This window comes from Dromiciops gliroides, chromosome 1 (genome assembly GCF_019393635.1).
Source record: "Dromiciops gliroides isolate mDroGli1 chromosome 1, mDroGli1.pri, whole genome shotgun sequence".
Lineage (NCBI taxonomy): Eukaryota > Metazoa > Chordata > Mammalia > Microbiotheria > Microbiotheriidae > Dromiciops > Dromiciops gliroides.
The window spans coordinates 658,883,772-658,901,197 of NC_057861.1; the positions used below are offsets into that span (position 1 = coordinate 658,883,772).

General features: G+C 41.0%; 1 protein-coding gene across 2 annotated transcripts in view; it reads left to right on the forward strand.

The window, feature by feature from the left end:
* Positions 1 to 4,556: 4,556 nt before the first annotated feature.
* RAD23B (RAD23 homolog B, nucleotide excision repair protein) overlaps positions 4,557 to 17,426 on the forward strand; it is a 92,763-nt gene continuing 79,893 nt past the window's right edge. Inside the window, exon 1 of one of the 2 annotated variants that reach the window (XM_043963840.1) lies at positions 4,557 to 4,982. In XM_043963840.1, coding sequence (XP_043819775.1) covers positions 4,890 to 4,982 — 93 coding nt within the window. In that variant the 5' untranslated portion in view covers positions 4,557 to 4,889. The remainder of the gene's footprint in view (positions 4,983 to 17,426) is intronic. The other variant, XM_043963849.1, reaches the window with a different exon arrangement.

Here is a 17,426-nt window from a genome sequence, read left to right on the forward strand (position 1 = left end):
CAATCAGATTGGCTAAAATGACAAAAAAGGAAAATAATAAATGTTGGAGAAGCTGTGGGAAAATTGGAACACTAATGCATTGTTGGTGGAGCTGTGAACTGATCCAACCATTCTGGAGAGCAATTTGGAATTATGCCCAAAGAGCTATAGAGCTGTGCATACCCTTTGACCCCGCAATACCACTCTTGGGTCTTTTTCCCAAAGAGATCATAAAAAGAGGAAAAGGACCCACATGTACAAAAATATTTATAGCTGTTCTTTTTGTGGTGGCAAGGAATTGGAAATTGAGGGGATGTCCATCAATTGGGGAATGGCTGAACAAGCTGTGGTATATGAATGTAATGGAATTCTATTGTGCTGTAAGAAAAGATGAGCAGGTGGAGTTCAGAGAAACCTGGAAGGACTTGCATGAACTGATAATGAGTGAGATGAGCAGAACCAGAAGAACACTGTACACAGTATCATCAACATCATGTGTTGATCAACTGTGATGGACTAGATTCTTCTCACCAATCCAACGGAACAAGAATGTTTCAAAGGACTCATGATGGAAAAGGCTCTCCAAATGGGGGGGGTAAGGGGGGGGGAGAGGAACTGTGGAATATGGATGCTGATTGGACCATACTATTTCTTTTGTTTTTGATGCTGTTGGTTTTCTGATTTCAGGTTTTTCCTTTGTGCTCTGATCCTTCTCAAATAACATGACTAATACAGAAATATGTTTAATGTTATTATGTATATTTAACCTATATCAGATTGCCAGCTGCCTAGGGGAGGAGGGGAGGGAGGGAGAAAAATTTGAAATCTTATATAAACAAATCTTGAAAACTATTTCTACATGTAACTGGAAAATAATAAAATACTTTTGTTTAAATTAAAAAAAAGAATTGTGGTGTGAATACTACCTGCACAAATCATTATGACACAGGAGAATGTGAGAAGTGCAGAGAAGAGGTTCAGGCAAAGTGATAGGAGAAATTGGACACCTCTTTTTTGATTTGTTTTCTTTTAAGAAGACATTTGAATTTTAAGTTGTTTTGGGGATTAGAATTATTATGAGGTCATTGTAAAAAAAATCCTCTGCAAACTAGAATAACTAAAAAAAGCCCAACAGTTTCTTGATAGTCATTTTTAAAAACAGTACCTGAATCAAAGCATAGAGAAAAGTTATTCTAAACTTGTGTAAAATGTGGTAGAGACTAGGTGAGGAGAGAATGAGCACTAGGCTGTCTGAGTCTACATTGTTTTAAGGTTGAATTTTTAGCAAACAAATGAATTACAAAGCATTTATTAAATGCTTGCTATTTCCAAAGCATTTTGCTAACTGGTGGGGATATGAATAATAGAAAAGTAATATGGTCCCTGAGCTCAAGAGTTTATATTCTAATAGAATAAACAATACATAGAGAAGGGCTCAGCTGCAAGTCAAATGGAGAGGCCAGGGAGTATAGAAAAAAGCAGAAGGCAATGCATCTTTTAAAACTGATAAAATCGTCTTCTGCTGTTAAAACATTTGACAAAGCTAAGGCTTTTGGTGGTGAGAACTTTTTTTCCCCTGGGTCTTCTGAAGCTGTGGCTATTCAGGACATCTACAAAGGGAGTTGCCAAGTTTCATTTCCTGAGGCTTGCTTCCCTGGACAATCACTTTAGGAGATAGGCTCATAGTGAGGGAGTGTGGGAAGTGGGGAAGGAGTGCTGCTATTTGGGGGTGTTCTTAGGCTTACTTGCTTGTTAGTGGTGGTGTTGCTGGTGATGGCAGAGATATTGGAACCCTTTCTTCTCATGGAATGTTTTGTTCTGTGGTGGCTAAAGGAACAAGCCTTTGCAAGTGTGGAAAATGCTGTTTGTTATTCTTAGGACTTTGGGGTTCTGGATCCTGGGCTGTCTCCACTAGGGTCTGAGAAGGGGTGGTAGTCAAGATGGTAGAAATGGTTTGACTCAGCTGTCACATGCTGCCTGCCTCCTCAGCGTGCCTTGCTGAAGAAAAGGGAGGAAGGTTAATTCCTGGCAAAGAGCACTTTTACCATCATATTTAGAATCAACTCTCCCATTTTACAGGTGAGGAAAGTGAGGGCCAAAGAGCTTAAATGACATGCCCAAAGTCACACAAAATAAGTAGTAGATGTCAGATCAAATCCAGGTCATCTGACCACCAATCCAATGCTTTTTTCATTGTCATGCTGCCAATTCTATTTTAACCAAGCAGCATTGTTAACAGAGTAGAGGAGGCCCACTAATCAATATTTTAAAAATAAATCAAGCTATTCATTTGAATAAAAAGACCTAGTATGTATTTTAGTAGAAAAGTACTATTTACAGAGACTTGGCCCCAATATAAAAATACCCGAATTCTGTAAAAATTCAGAATCGCATAAATGTCTGATACGATTATGAACTTCAAAATTTTAGGGGTGGATTGTAGTTCAAAGGAAGAATATAAACTTTACATGCATAAGCTACCAGGTTAAATCCTTGCCATCTCAGAACCCAAATCACCAACTGACTTAGACATTACAAACTGGATGTCCAAGTAACATCTCAAACTCAGTAAGTCTCAAATATAACTTATTATCTCCTTTTAAAAAATAATTTATCCCTCTTCCAAAACTTCCATATTTCTATTAAAGGTATCATCATTTTCCCAGTCTTCTAGGTTCCTAACCTCAGTGTTATCCCTGATTTGCTCACTCTCCTTCAACCCCTCCCCCCCATTCAATTAGTTGCCAAATCTTATTTATAATTCCACAACATCTTTCACAACTCCTTCTCAGCCACTACCCCTGATAAGGGCCTCATCACCTCTTGCCTAGACTATTGCAACAGCATCCTAATTTGTTTCCCTCGCTTGAGTCTACCACCCCAATCAGTCTTCCCCAGAACTACCAAAGTGATTTTCCTTAAGCACAGATCTGACCTTACTTCAGATCCTCTATGATCAAGTATAAACTCCTCTGTTTGGCTTTTAAAGTCTTTCACAACCTGGCCCCAACCTATCTTTCTGGCGTCATTATACATTACTTCCATCTTGCACCCATCTTGGCCTTCTCTGTTCCTTCCACAAGGCATTTCATTTCTCCTCTCCACACCTTGGTACTGGCTGTTCCCCATTTCTAATACCTCAAGGAATTACTTTTCCTTGAAGATTTAAATCAAGCACCACCTTCAAAAAAAAGCCTTTCCTTTGCTGGTTTCCTTCCTCTCTAAACAATTTGTATTTATACGGTGGACATTTCTTTTGTATATGCTTAATTAGGTAATGATGTATCATATTTAACTACTTTATTTTTTTTATATTTATGCCACATATATATTCTTACTTATAGTTGTCTCCACCTTTAGAATGCAAACTCCTTGAGAGCAGGGATTATTTATTTTGTTCCTTTTTTAAAATTTATACCCCCAAGTGCCTAGCATAATGCCTGGCACATAGCATGCTTAATCCTTGTTTGAATAAAGATTGTTTATTTCTTTGTATTTGTAGCTCCAGCACCTAGGACAGTGACTTGCACATAGTGGGTTCTTAATAATTGCTTAATGATTGACCGATTAATTATCTAAACTAATTCTTCATTTTGGAGATGAATAAACAAGAAGCTAAAAAGGTAAAGGCAAAGTCCTGAGAATCAGTTATCAGTAAATTAGAAACAAAACTAGCTGCCCAATCTGGCTTGGCCATTAATAGCTATGGGATCTTGGTTAAGCCACTGAACCCCCTCACTAGGCTTCAATTTTCTCATTTGTAAAATATTCGAAGTTGTACTTATGCCATTTGTTTAATATTGTTATCGTGAGGTTCAATGAGAAATTTGGGAAATGCTTAAAATTCTATGTAGGCATGGGTTATCAATTTAGCCAGTAATTACCTTATTTGTACATAGCTGTTTCCCGTTTTTCTAAATAGTTGTTCGCATGTTGTCTCCCCATCAGAGCAAGAACTTTTCTTGTCTCTCCAGCTCTTAACACGGTACCTGGCACACAGCAGGCGCTTAATTAATGCTAGCTGATTAATTTCTAAAGACTTGTGTTTCAGTAAAATGGAGGAGTGTCTAAAGTACCGAAGCTATTTCAGTCTAACATTAATTTTAGCTCCAAACACAAACTGTGGCCCTGTTTCCTCCCTTCCTCCAGAACCCAGTCTCTCAACTGGCTAGTCTATCACTCACACTGGGGCGGTAAATGCAATTCACTAGGAGGTAAATTGTGCAACCCAGTCTGGGAGACGGAGCCGGGGAGGCGAAATCAGGCGATGCAAGTGACAAGAAAGAATCTGAAACTCCTTTACTATCCAGACTTCAGGCACCACCCTTGCTCCAGGATCGCCTTCCCACCCGACTCCACCATTTCGTAGAGAAGGGCGGCGGAGCAGCGAAAAGCACAAGCCGCTCCGGACGTAGGGGATCCCAAGCACGAGGTGCCAGCCCGGCAGCCGGAATTCCAGGAGCCGCTACTCCACCCCGCCCCCCACCCCCAGTCTCGGAACCTGCGTGAACCGGGTCTACGTGCTGCGCGTGCGCACAATCCACCCGCCTCCCCTGCGCCTGCGCGCTTCCCGACACCCCCTTCTTGACCCCTCCCCCAACTTCTTCGGGAGGGGGAGGGGGGATGTCGAAGCGAGTCATGATGGTGGCGACCAGGCCCTGATGAACTAGCGGATTCACTCACTGCCTCCCAGACCTGCCCGCAGCTTCTGAGGACGGACTCCCCGCTGGCCCCGTGCCTTGGGGAGAAGGCGATCGCGGCCGATCACGCCGGGGGAAAGCGACAGCGGGAGCGGCGGCGGCCCAGGCCCGGGGGAGAGGCCGCCCCACAGGGTGAATGTGACCAACCCCACCAGCCACCTCGACCTCCCTCCCAGCGGGCCCGAGGGGCCGACCGAGCCCACAGCAACCATGGCGTCCGGGGGCGGCGGCGACACCATGCAGATCACTCTGAAGACCCTCCAGCAACAGACCTTCAAGATCGACATCGACCCTGAGGAGACGGTACGGAGGGGAGGGCCGCCCGCGCGAGCGGGGGGGAGGGGCAGAGAGCGCGCGGGCTCGGGCGGGGGCTGGGGTGGGGGGCGGGGGGCGCGCGCCGCCTCCCGCTGGGGGAAGTGAGAGAGGCGAGGCGGGAGAGACGCCGCCGGGCGGGCGCGGACCCGGCGCCATCCTCCCCCTCCCCCAACCCCTTCCCTGGGGATGGGAGGGGGGCCCCAGCTGTTTTATCCGCGGGAAGCTGGGGGGTCGTTCCCTAGAGGGACGGGAGGGACTTGAGGGAGGGGAAGCTTGGCTTCCCTGGCATCCTCTCAGCCCTCTGGGCAGCACTGGACGCGCAGGGAGAACCCCACGAGAGATTAAGGAGGGGCGGACGGGAGGAAAAAACGCGGCTGCGCGGAACTGGAGACTCCGAGGGAGCAGCAGGCGGTGGGCAATGCGGCCCGAGCCTGGGGGTGGGGTGGAGAACAGAAGACTCAGAATTGCCATTGCGTGGGGGTGAGGGGGGGGGGGGAGGAATCCGAGCTGGAGTGGCTCCTATGACTCAGGGTTGGGACCAAAGAGAAGTGTAGGGGGTGTGGGGGAGGACGTGACCGCGACGTGAAATCTGGGGGCAGATGGTAGTGTTGAATCCGCGACTCTGGAGGGGAGGGAGGACCTGGAGAATCAGTCGGCTGAGACCTTGGTTCTTTCGGGGAGTGGGAGGGAGCTCAGGGAGGTAAACTGCTTGGGGGTGGAGCCCCGGAGGCTGTGAGGGCCCTATGGGTGGGATTGGGAAGGAAGCTGTTTCTGCTGCAGCTGCTGCCGCCGCCGCCGCCGCCGCCGCCGCCGCCGCCGCCGGAGGACCTGTTTGGGAGCTGGGATAGTGGAGGGTGGTAATGGAGACTTAGGAACTTGTTTAACTGGGATCAAGTTGCGGTGCTAATCAGAAGTTGGGAGAGAAGTGATGAAGGTACCTTTCCAGGCCCTAGGCCATGCAGCTGCTCTGTTTGTCCCCTCCTTCCAGGTGTACATTGACAAATAATACACTCCTTAGTACTCAACAAACCCAAGGGATGAGAACCTTAGTCCAGTTTCTTGTATAATATGTGACTCTTTGTGAATCTGTATCTTTTCTGAACCAGATACAAATTATACAAGCGTTCTTTTCTCTTGGGCAGAGAAAGCCTCATGCATCTAGTTCTTTCTACACATTTTTTTTTTTTGGAAAGTGAGGCAATTTGGGGTTAAGTGACTTGCCCAAGGTCACACAGCTAGGAAGTGTAAAGTGTCTGGGGTCAAATTTGAACGCAGGTCCTCCTGACTCCAGGGCCAGTGCTCTATCCACTGCCACCTAGCTGCTCTAGGTTTCGTTTGTTTTTTTTGTGGGGACAATGAAGGTTAAGTGACTTGCCCAGGGTCACACAGTCCGAACGTGTCAAGTGTCTGAGGCTGGATTTGAACTCAGGTCCTCTTGAATCCAGGGAGGATGCTTTATCCACTGCGCCACCTAGCGGCCCCCTTTCTACACATCTTGTAGGCCTGAAGTTGTAGGTAAAATCATAGAATGTTAAAGCTTGAAGGGATTTTGGATTTTAGAGATCTTATTTTACAGATGAAGGAACTGAGTCATGGAAGAGGTAAAGTGAGTAATGGAAAATTCAGGACTAGGACCTTGGTTTCCTGTTTTCCTGACTTCCACACTACATCATGCTACTACTTTCTCATCCTCATTTATCAAAGTTTTGAAGTTGTAGATCTATTTCTTTTTTGAAGAATATAAGCAGCAGACATCAGGAATAAACTAATCTGTCTAGCATTTGCACATTCTAATACATCACAACCCACTCCAATAAGTCAGTGCTTGTGAGAGCCAAGGCAGGGTGCAGCCAAGACAGGGTACACTAAGCTGAGATCACTACAAGTTTATTCCAAGTATCTGGAAGTCCTGAGAATGTAGATTTTACCAAGTATATTTTGGTATTGTCTGTGTCAAATGTGAAGCTTTCTTTGATTCACCCAGATGGAAGTTTTTTCTTCCTATTTGAGCAATTTATGCTTTTGTATTTAAAATTCTAATTTCTACTTATTTAAGCATATCTCTATTCCTCTTGATTGTAAATTCCTAAATCTCCCAGATAGCCTCTTATTTATCTTGATATGTTTGAATCTCCCTTAGCATCTAGCAGAACTTAATTGAATGAATTGTGGTAGTCCTAACGTTAATGACAAAAGTTTCCTTTTCCTTAATGAAGAAAATTGGCAATTTAGTATGTGCTTTTTATTAGATAGCCACCCTTCTTGGTCCATGAGTAAGGACATTTAGCTTTGCTTTATATATTTATTTAAATCCCATCTAAGTCCTTAGATAAGTGTATAAAAACGTTGTTCGGGGCTAGGTAGGTGGCAAAGTGGATAGAACACTGGCCCTGAAGTTGGGAGGACCTGAGTTCAAATGTGACCTCAGACACTTACTGTGTGACCCTGGGCAAGTCACTTAACCCCAATTGCCTTAAACATCCAGGGCCTTCTCCAGTTGTCCTGATATATATGTTGCCACTGGACCCAGGTGGCTCTTGTGAAGAAAGTGAGGCTGGTGACTTTGCAGAGCCCTTCCTCACTTAAATCCAGTTCATTGCAAGTCTTGACATCTGTCATGGTCCTCTTCGAAAAGGGACAAACAACAGCAAGTGTTGTTCAATCGTGTCTGCCTCTCCATGACAGATTTTCTTGGCAAAGATACTGGTTTGCCATTTCCTTCTCCAGGTCTTTTTTTCAGATTAGGAAACTGAAGTAAATAGGGTTAAGTGACTTGCCCAGGGTCACACGGACAATAAGGCTTTTAGGCCAGATTTGAACTCAAGAAGACTCATTTCTGACTCCATGCCTGGCACTTTACCCATTGTGCTACCTCACATAAAAGTATATGGTATAGAAATTCCTAACCTGGAATTGTGATGTTTAATATGATTTTTGAGTAGCAAATTTATTTTTAAAAAATTAACATCATTTTTGTGTTGAAAATTTTGCATTTTCTGGTAGTTAGGAAACAGTGGATAGAGCACTGTGCATGGAACTGAGTTCAAAATAGACCTCAGACACTAAGTAGTTGTGTGAGCCTGGACAACTCCCAGGGTGGTTGTGAGATTCAAATTAGTTCATATGTGTAAAGTGTTTAGCTCAGTGCTGAGCAATTTAATAAATGCTTGTTTCCTTCCCTTGTTCCCTCTTGGAGCAAATTCCCGATTCCCTGTTATAGAGTTGGGAATCATTTATAAAAAAATGTGAATTGTTTCTTTACTTACATTTCTAAAAGGTAGAAAAACTATTGTTTAAATACCAAAATAGAAATCCTGAAAATTCAAGAAGTTAACAAAATTGAAAACCAAAAAAATTAATAGGAGCTTTTTAAAAAAAATCTAATTAAAAAGAAACCATTAGCTAATTTGATTTAAAAGAGGAAAACTAAATTGCCAAAATGAAAGAAAAAATAAAAAGAGCTTAAAACGAAGAAGTAAAGGGATTATTAGAAACTATTTTGCCTAACTGTATGTCAACAGAACCAACAGCTTAAATGTTGTCACTTCTAGAAAGAGCAGGTCAATTGGCAGGACTTTATGGATGAACTTAACCATACCTTTGACTTCTCAGATGAAAACTTCCTTACTTGGCCCCTATTCCTCTATGATTGACTGATATACAGACATACATACAGTTTTCCCATATTAGAATATAAGTTCCTTGAGGACAAGGACTTTCTGACTTTGCATTCACAGTTCCCTGGATCTGTTACATATGTAGTAATTGTTTAATAAATGTTTTTCTTTCATTTACTTATTGTTCAGTGTGAACAAGGAACTGAGCTTAGGTGCTAAATAAAGGAGATACAGAAGCCTCAGTTTTTAGTTTACCCTTTATTGGAGGAAATAAGTTGTACACAATTTAAAAAGTATGCAAATATTAAGAAGGCTCTGAAGAACTGCTCTGAGGTGTCATAAAATCATCAGTTGAAGGAACCAGACCAAAAAGAACATGTAGTAAGAATTTCTTAAACTTGAGAATTAGCAGCCCCTGGAGAGTCAAGACATTCATAAGTAATGGAGGTTGAAGAGTGATGTTTGCATTGCTCAAAATGGCAGACATTTCATCTAATTTGAGAATAGGCTGACTAGGAAGCAAGTACATTTGCTTATAATTTGTACCATCCCCTCAAGCTGTCCTGGGGTATCTTTCCTTCATTTCATACCCTGTCATCTGGAAACAGCTTTCTATACTATAGTTAACTCCAAGTAAAATCTCTTCCAATTTTCCCAGATCTAGTGGCCCTAGTCCTTACCATTCTTTCTATGCAGTATTTAACATTTGACCACCCTTTCCTCCCGTATACTTTGTCTTGGAGATTTTGTGACATTACTTTATCTTGGATTTGCTCCTGTCTGATCATTCAGCCTTCTTTGCTGGATCTTTATACATGTACTTCCCTTTGACTCTAGGAGTGCTGCCAAGACACTATGCGCTGTCCTAGGCTATCTCTTTGTCTCTGTAGTCTCTCTTTGAGCTCCTCACTTCCATGGATAATTTTATTAGCAGATTTATATATTAAAACTTACTTTTCAGATGAACTCCAATCTCATTACATAAATGACTAGTGGACAGGATGTTCCATAGGCATCACAACTTTTTTCCTAAACCCTCCCCATTTCCATAATTTTCCGTCATTATTATCACCATCCTTCCAGTCATCCAGGTCCTCAACCTCAGTCATACTTATTCTCCCTTGTTCCTCACATAAAGCATCAGTTGCTGTGTTTGGATTCTGACTCCATTTCTCTTGTATTAATCTCTCTTTCTCATTGACACAGCTTTAATTCAAGCCCTCATCTTTGTTTGCCTGATCTATTGTAATAGCCTCCTAATTGTATTTGTTTTGTTGTTCATTGTTTCGGTCTTTGCAGTTCATGACCCCATTTGGGGTTTATTTGACAAAGATACTGGAGTAGTTTGGTATTTTCTTCTCCAGCTCATTTTACAGATGAAGAAACTGAGGCAAACAGGCCTAAGTTACTTGCCCAGGGTCACACAACTAGTAAGTGTCTGAGGTAAAATTTGAACTCAGGTCCTCCTGACTCCAGGCCCAGCACTCTATTCACTTTGCACTTAGCTGCCTCCTTTCTTGTCTTCTGTTCTTCAGTTCTCCAATCTCCAAAGAACCCTTCACACAGCTGCTGAAATAATTGTCCTGGTCTTTGTATCATTCTGCTCTTCACTAAACTCTAGTAGCACTACCTTTAGAATGAAATACAAATTCCTCTTCCTTTCATCTAAAACTTTTGGGATTATTACACATTACTTTGCTGCACATTCTTCATACCAGCCAAACTAGCCTTGCTACAACATATTTTAATCTTTGCTTAGCCTATTTTACATGGTTTCATTTCTTTCAAAGCTGAGCTCAGTAGGACCTTTTGTGATTATCCCAGGTCCTTCCCCCCCCCCCCCAGTTACATTGTATTCATATATAAATACGATGGGTCTTGAAACCTCAGTATCATTTATCTCCATTATACCACGTATCCTATCTGTTGCCAAATCTTGTCATTTTTACTTTCCCTGTAGTTCCACGTTGCTTTCTGGAATGGCTCTACCCATCCATGGCTGTACTCATCACATCTCCAACAGTTGGCATTTTCCTTTTTTGTCATTTTTGCCCGTCTGGTTGGTATGAAGTAGAACCTTAGAGTTTTGGTTTACATTTCTTTTTTAGTGATTTGGAGTCTTTGTATTGCTGATAGCTTTCTTTTCTTTTGAGGATTGCCTGTTGGAATTCTTTGACCATTGAGGAATATTTGTATATTTGTATCAGTTCCTAGTATGTCTTAGATGAAGCCTTAGAGATGTTTGCATGGTTTTTTTCCCCAGTATTACCTATTTTTTGTTTTTTGTTTTGTTTTTTCATTTGAATTGTATTGTAATTTTATTTGTGCTTAGATTTTTCAGTGTAATGTAATCATAATTGTCCATTTTATATACTGTGATCTTATCTCTTTTGCAGTATAGGACAATTCCCCTGTCCTTAATTGTTGTTTTTTTTGTTTGTTTGGTTGGGTTTTTTTTTTTGTGTGTGAGACAATTGGGGTTAAGTGACTTGCCCAGGGTCACACAGCTAGTAAGTGTTAAGTGTCACCTAGCTGCTGGGCCCCCCCCCCCCTTAATTGTTAACGATTATTTTCTTCCCTCTTTTATATTTTTATATGTATTTTGTATAACTTTTATGTCCAGGTCGTGTGTCCATTTGGAGGTGGTATATGCCATACCACTTTTCATCTTACCCAATTTTTGTTAAATAGTGGGTCCTTTCCCCAGTCGTTGGTGTTCTGGTCATTTGCTTTCTGGATCTTGTGTACTTAATCAGCCTTTTAACTAGTGTAAAGTAGTTTTGATTGCTGCTTAATTGTATAGCTTGAGATTCGGTGCCATATCTTCCTTACTCCTCTTTTCTAACTACTTTATTTCATTATTTCATTTAAGATTCCTGATCTTTTGTTCCTTTGCATGAATTTTAATAGGTTTTTTCTTGGTCTTATAAAATAATAACAACTTAGTATGGGGCTGAATCTGTGAATTAATTTATGTAGTAGTATCATTTTTATTATATTGGCATGGCCCAACTATGAGTAATTAATCTCTAGTTATGTAACTTTATTTCTGTAAGCAGCATTTTGTGTTGTGTTCGTATAATTCTCAGGTATGTCCTGGTAGGTGAACTCCCCAATGTCTTACATATTTATAGTTATTTCAGTGGAATTTATGTCTCTTCTTGCTGATTTTGTTAGTAATATACTGAAATCATGATTTATGTGAGTTTGTTTCTCTGAGATCTTTTTTTAAATTTTATTTTAGTGAGGCATTTGGGGTTAAGTGACTTGCCCAGGGTCACACAGCTAGTAAGTGTTAAGTGTCTGAGGCTGGATTTGAACTCAGGTCCTCCTGACTCCAGGGCTCTATCCACTGCGCCACCTAGCTGCCCCGAGTTTGTTTCCTTAGACTACCTAGAATGTATTTTTATTGTTGTTGTTATTTATTCATTCATTCATTTGTTTATTTATTGGTGCAAAGTCAGAAAAGGGAGATGGTAGAGAAGTAAGCTATCCCTGGCCCTAGGCACTTCATCAAATGAAGGTTCTGAACAGAGAATTGGAGAGAAGGGGCTGGTGAAAGAAGGGGGCAGCTGCAAGGGGTGGAGGCATATCTAGATGGAAAAGGCCACTGGGGCCAAGGTGGAAGTCAGAAGAGTTTAAGAACTTCATAGTTGGCATGCTAATCAGATTTGCACATGAAACAAAGATAGGAGGGATAGTTGACAAATTAGATGACAGACTCAGGATCTGGAAAGAACTCCGCTGGTTAAAATATTAGACCAAAGCTAATGGAATAACATTTTATAGGAATAAATGTAGTCTTAGACTTGCAACTTCCAAAAAATTAGCCTTGCAAATACAGTGGGTCAGGGAAATAGCTAAAGTTTGTCCATAAAAGATTTGGTGACTCTAGTGGACTGAAGTTTCAATATGAATCAGCAGGGTGATAGGGCAGCCAAAAAAGTTATTGGCATCTTGGAGTGCAATAAAGAAGACATGGCATCCAGGACTAGGGAGGTGATAGTTCCTCTATGGTCTACCCTTCTCAGATCACATCAGGAATATTGTGATTATGGCAACTTGTAAAGCATCCAAAACAAGGCCACTAGGATGTGGAAAGGCCTTTGGATTATTCCTTATTAGCATCTTTATTTTTTTTTTTTAATTTTTTTAGTGAGGCAGTTGGGGTTAAGTGACTTGCCCAGGGTCACACAGCTAGTGTTAAGTGTCTGAGGCCAGATTTGAACTCAGGTATCCCTGACTCTAGGGCCTGTGCTGTATCCACTTCACCACCTAGCTTCCCCCTATTAGCATCTTTATTAACAATGGGTATGGTTAGCCTGGAAAAGAGAAGATTTAAAGAAATGACAAGTGTTTTCAAGTACTTCAATATTAGAAAAGAGATTAGACTAGTTCTAGTTGACCCCAGAGGGCAGAATTAGCTAATTCAGATGAAAGAAGATGAACAACACTGTCATAACCACATTTTATTTGGCATTTGTGGTACAAAAATACAAAATTCCTGTAAAGTTTAAAGCTGAGCAGTTGGGATAGGGGAAATAGTAGGAAAACATACTTTAAAGAAAAGGAAATATATTCAATAATCTCAACTAAGCCCTTACTAAGACAAAACAATCTTTTAAATCTCCCTAATCAATTTATTATCCCACTTAACACAGCTGCTTTTCCAGACCTTTTAACTTTCCTCAAGCCTTCTATGGTTCACCCACCCTCTCAGCTAAGAACCTTGCTTCATATCTCACTGGGGAAAAAAAATCTAAGCCATTGTCCAAGACCTCCCTCTTCAGCTTTCCTCTTCCTCTCACATGACTCAGATGACTTCACCACTGCCTCCTCCTTAGAGGTAAACCCCTTTACACTCTAATGATTGCAGGTCACTCTGTCTTAAGTAGATTGCCCCCTTTATTATCCTCATTATCTCAGTTACCTTCAGTCTCTCCCTTTCCTGGCTTCTTCCCTACTGCCTATAAACATGCCTATATTTCCCCCATCCTCAGACAACCTTCAGTTGATCTATCCACTACCCCCCACATCCCCTACCCCCACAACCATTAGCCCTCTCTCATCCCTTCTGTGGCTAAACTCGAGAAAGCCATGTATAATCAAAATTTCACTTCTTTTCCTCACACTGTTCTTAGTTCTCTGCAGTCTAATTCCAGTCTGATCATTCAACTTGAAATTGCTTTCTCTAAGTTACCAGTGGTCTTTTAATTGCCAAATATAATGACCTTTTCTAAATCCTCCTCCTTGACATTTCTGCATCCTTTAACACTTTTACCCTCTTGATATTCTCCTCTCTCTGGGTTTTTGAGACACTTTTCCCTTCTAGTTCTCCAGCCACCTGTCTGACATTTTCCTTCCCAGGATTGACATCCAAGTTACACCAATTGAGGGTGTCCTCAACAGTCTGTCCTTGGATCTCTTCTCTTCATTTTCTATACTGTCTGATTTGGTGATCCATGGTATCAATTATCTCTTTGTAGATGACTTCGAGATCTATATAATAACTACTGGTAGTAAACTTCCATCCTCCACTTTTCCAACTTCCTATCAAACTATACATCTGTAACTATATATTCCATAGCTAATCTTAAATTCAGTATCTATAGAACTGAACCTCATTTTCTTCCTAATTTCCCCATTATTATGGAGGTTACTATCCTTCCAGTCTTCAATCTCACTCACCTATGTCCAGTCAGTTCCTAAGTCCTATAATCTTTATTTTAACAATAATTATACCCCAGGTCATGTAAAAATTTCTCTGGTGAAAAGGGGTTGTGAGTGGAAAAATTTTAAGAAGCCCTGTTCTAAAGCACCAGTCTGACCAGGTCATCTCTCTATTTAAATCAAATCCAGGAGCTCCCTGTTGCTTCCAGAATTAAATATAAAACCCTATTTTTGGCTTTTAAAGCCCTCTTATAACTTGGCCCCTTTCTTCCTTTCCATTCATTATACCCCCCACCCCCCCCACCCCCCACCCCCTGACCTCGCTTGTTGTAGTCCAGTGACACTGACCGTACTTCACACCTAGAATTCTCTACTTCCCTTTGTTTCCTAGGTTCCCGGGGTTCCTTAAAGTCTAAAGTAGACCTTGTGTATGAAGCTTTCCCAGTTCTTACTGTTAGTTCCTTCCTTCTGAGATTATTCAGTATTATAGTAAATAGCTTGATTGTACATAGTTGTTTGCATATTTTCTCCATTAAACTGAGCTTCTTGAGAGCAAGGAGCCTGTCTGAGTATCTTTATCAATTAGTACAGTACCTGGCACATAGTTGGTGCTTCATAAATACTTGTTGATTTTGCAGATTTAAAGTAATTTAATTTAGAAACTAGAAATGTATTTTGCATAAAATTAGTTATAAGTCCTTACAATAAGTTACTGTAGGAATATAGCTACAGTTCTTGCCCTTGTGGACCTTAAGAGTTTAATTGGAATGGGTACCTGTAATAACTGTAATAATGAATAGGAAAAAAGGTTTATTTAGTGCATACTATATGCAAAGCACTGGGTTAAGTCAGCACTGGGGCTTATAATGGAGTTGAGATCCTCACAAGGAATGTGTGGGGACCAATTTTTAATTGGGGAGTGTTAGCTAAGCGGCTCTCGGCAATATTGGGGCAATGAAGGAGACTGGCAGCCTCCCTCAAAACAGAATAGGATTTATTTTAACAAGAACGAACTTTAAAAAAAAACCACAAATAGGATCAGTAGGATCAAGGGAAAGGAAATAAAATGGGAAAAGGGAAATTATACAACCTGAAAAAATACCACCAACCAGGAATCAGCTGAGAATACACAGCAGAGCTCCTGTCGCCTTCCAGCTAGAATGGTGACTTCTCCCTGTCCCCGAAACTCCACAGAACCCCCAACCAATTGTCTGGCTGCTCTGACAGTCACATGACTGCCTTCACTAGGCTTCCAATCATAATTTTGCCAGGCCCATGGGTAAGTGGTGATGACCTGAGGTGCCAGCACCATGGCAATGGCTACAACCAGTGGGTATAGCACTTGTGCTTTGTGGAGCCCCAGGCCAGTGCGCTCCTAGGCATAAAAACCTCAAATAACAATTAATTCTTTACAAATGCTATGAGAAAGGGATTAGACTAGGCATTTCATATGAAGATGAACCTTGAAAAAAAAGGAATTTTCTGTAGAGCTAGAGATGTATGGAGTTGGGGAAATAAAGGGAAACTTTCTGAGAATAGAGACTGCATAGTACAATAGACCTTGCCATTTTGTTGTAGTAATTTTCTTGGTAGAACTAAAATCTACACATCTGGATCAAAACATCTAAGGATGTTTATTTTGTATAATCTCATATTTGACAATTGCTTCCTAATATCACATCTCTTGTCTTGCTTTGTAATCTAGTCAAATTATAGTTGTTGCCATCAATTTATATTCTCCTTTTGAATCTTGAGTTCATTTCCATTCTATAATGCCTGCTGTTCAGATTCAGACTCCACCTCCCTTCTGGACCCATGCTCCCATCCCTGTGACCTTGATTTTTTTTTTTTTGGGGTGAGGCAGTTGGGGTTAAGTGACTTGCCCAAGGTCACACAGCTAGTAAGTGTTAAGTGTCCGAGGCCCGATTTGAACTCAGGTACTCCTGACTCCAGGGCCGGGTGCTCTATCTACTGTGCCATCTAGCTGCCCATGACCTTGATTTTTGATAGGAGAGCATTCATCTTATTTTGCCAAGTCTAAGAACTACCATGTCACTTCATGACCATCTCCATGCTTTTCTTGCATACACTTTCCAATTTAATTCTGAGAACAATATTCATATTCTACTACCATTCTTAAAAATAACATGCTAGTCATTTGTTCTATGACTCCAGTTTTCTGTCCAAAACACTCCTTCCTGGTTAGAATGTAAGCTATTTGTTGGCAAGGATTGTCTTGCTTATATTTGTATTCCCATCGCTTTGCCTGGTGCCAAGCACATAGTAGATATCTAATAAATGTTTTTTCATTTATTTATTCTTAGCCCCCCAAAATAATTCATAACAGAATGTTTTCTGTTCATTTTTTTAAAAAGTAAAGTCTTAACCTTACTGTATTTGGGTGTGTGTGTGTGTGTATGTGTGTGTATATATATATATATATGAGATACAGAAGCAAATTGATTTTTTTTCTGGGCTATTTAGGGAATATTAGTCAAAAATTACTCTGATTCAGACATAGTGAATTCTGTTCCTAGTTTTAAATTTAAATTATCCTGTTGCATAATTTGGGATGAGCCAGATAGCAGCACGTGAATACCTAAAATTACTAGTCAGCAAAATATGGTTTAGTTATCTTTAAAGTTCATTCTTATACTTTCATAGAACTTCATTGTATACCAGCATCCAATTCCAGATAATTTTAGACCTGGAAGTGACTATGGAAATAGTTTAATTCTACCCTCTCATTTTTTAGATGGAAAAATTGGCCCAGAAAAATAGTGACTTGCCTCGGACTGCACAGCTAGTCAGTGACTAAATTACTAGGAATTCAGGTCTCCTGTTTTCTAATTTAATGTACTCTCCCCCTATACTATACTACATTACTTATAAAAGATATACTTACTTTGAATAGCACTGCTTTATTAGTTCACTTCCTATATACAGTGGGGAGGGGGGGGCAAGAATATAACGGTTAAGAAATGTTAGTTAATGAGTTAAGGTAGTAAACAGGTTGATTACTGATATTTAGCCATAGCTAGCCTGCCTTGGGATGACACTGCTGGGTTAAATGTACTTGAAAAATAATTGGATTAGAGGCACACACCTGTGATCCCAGCTTCCTAGGACACTAAAGTTTATCACG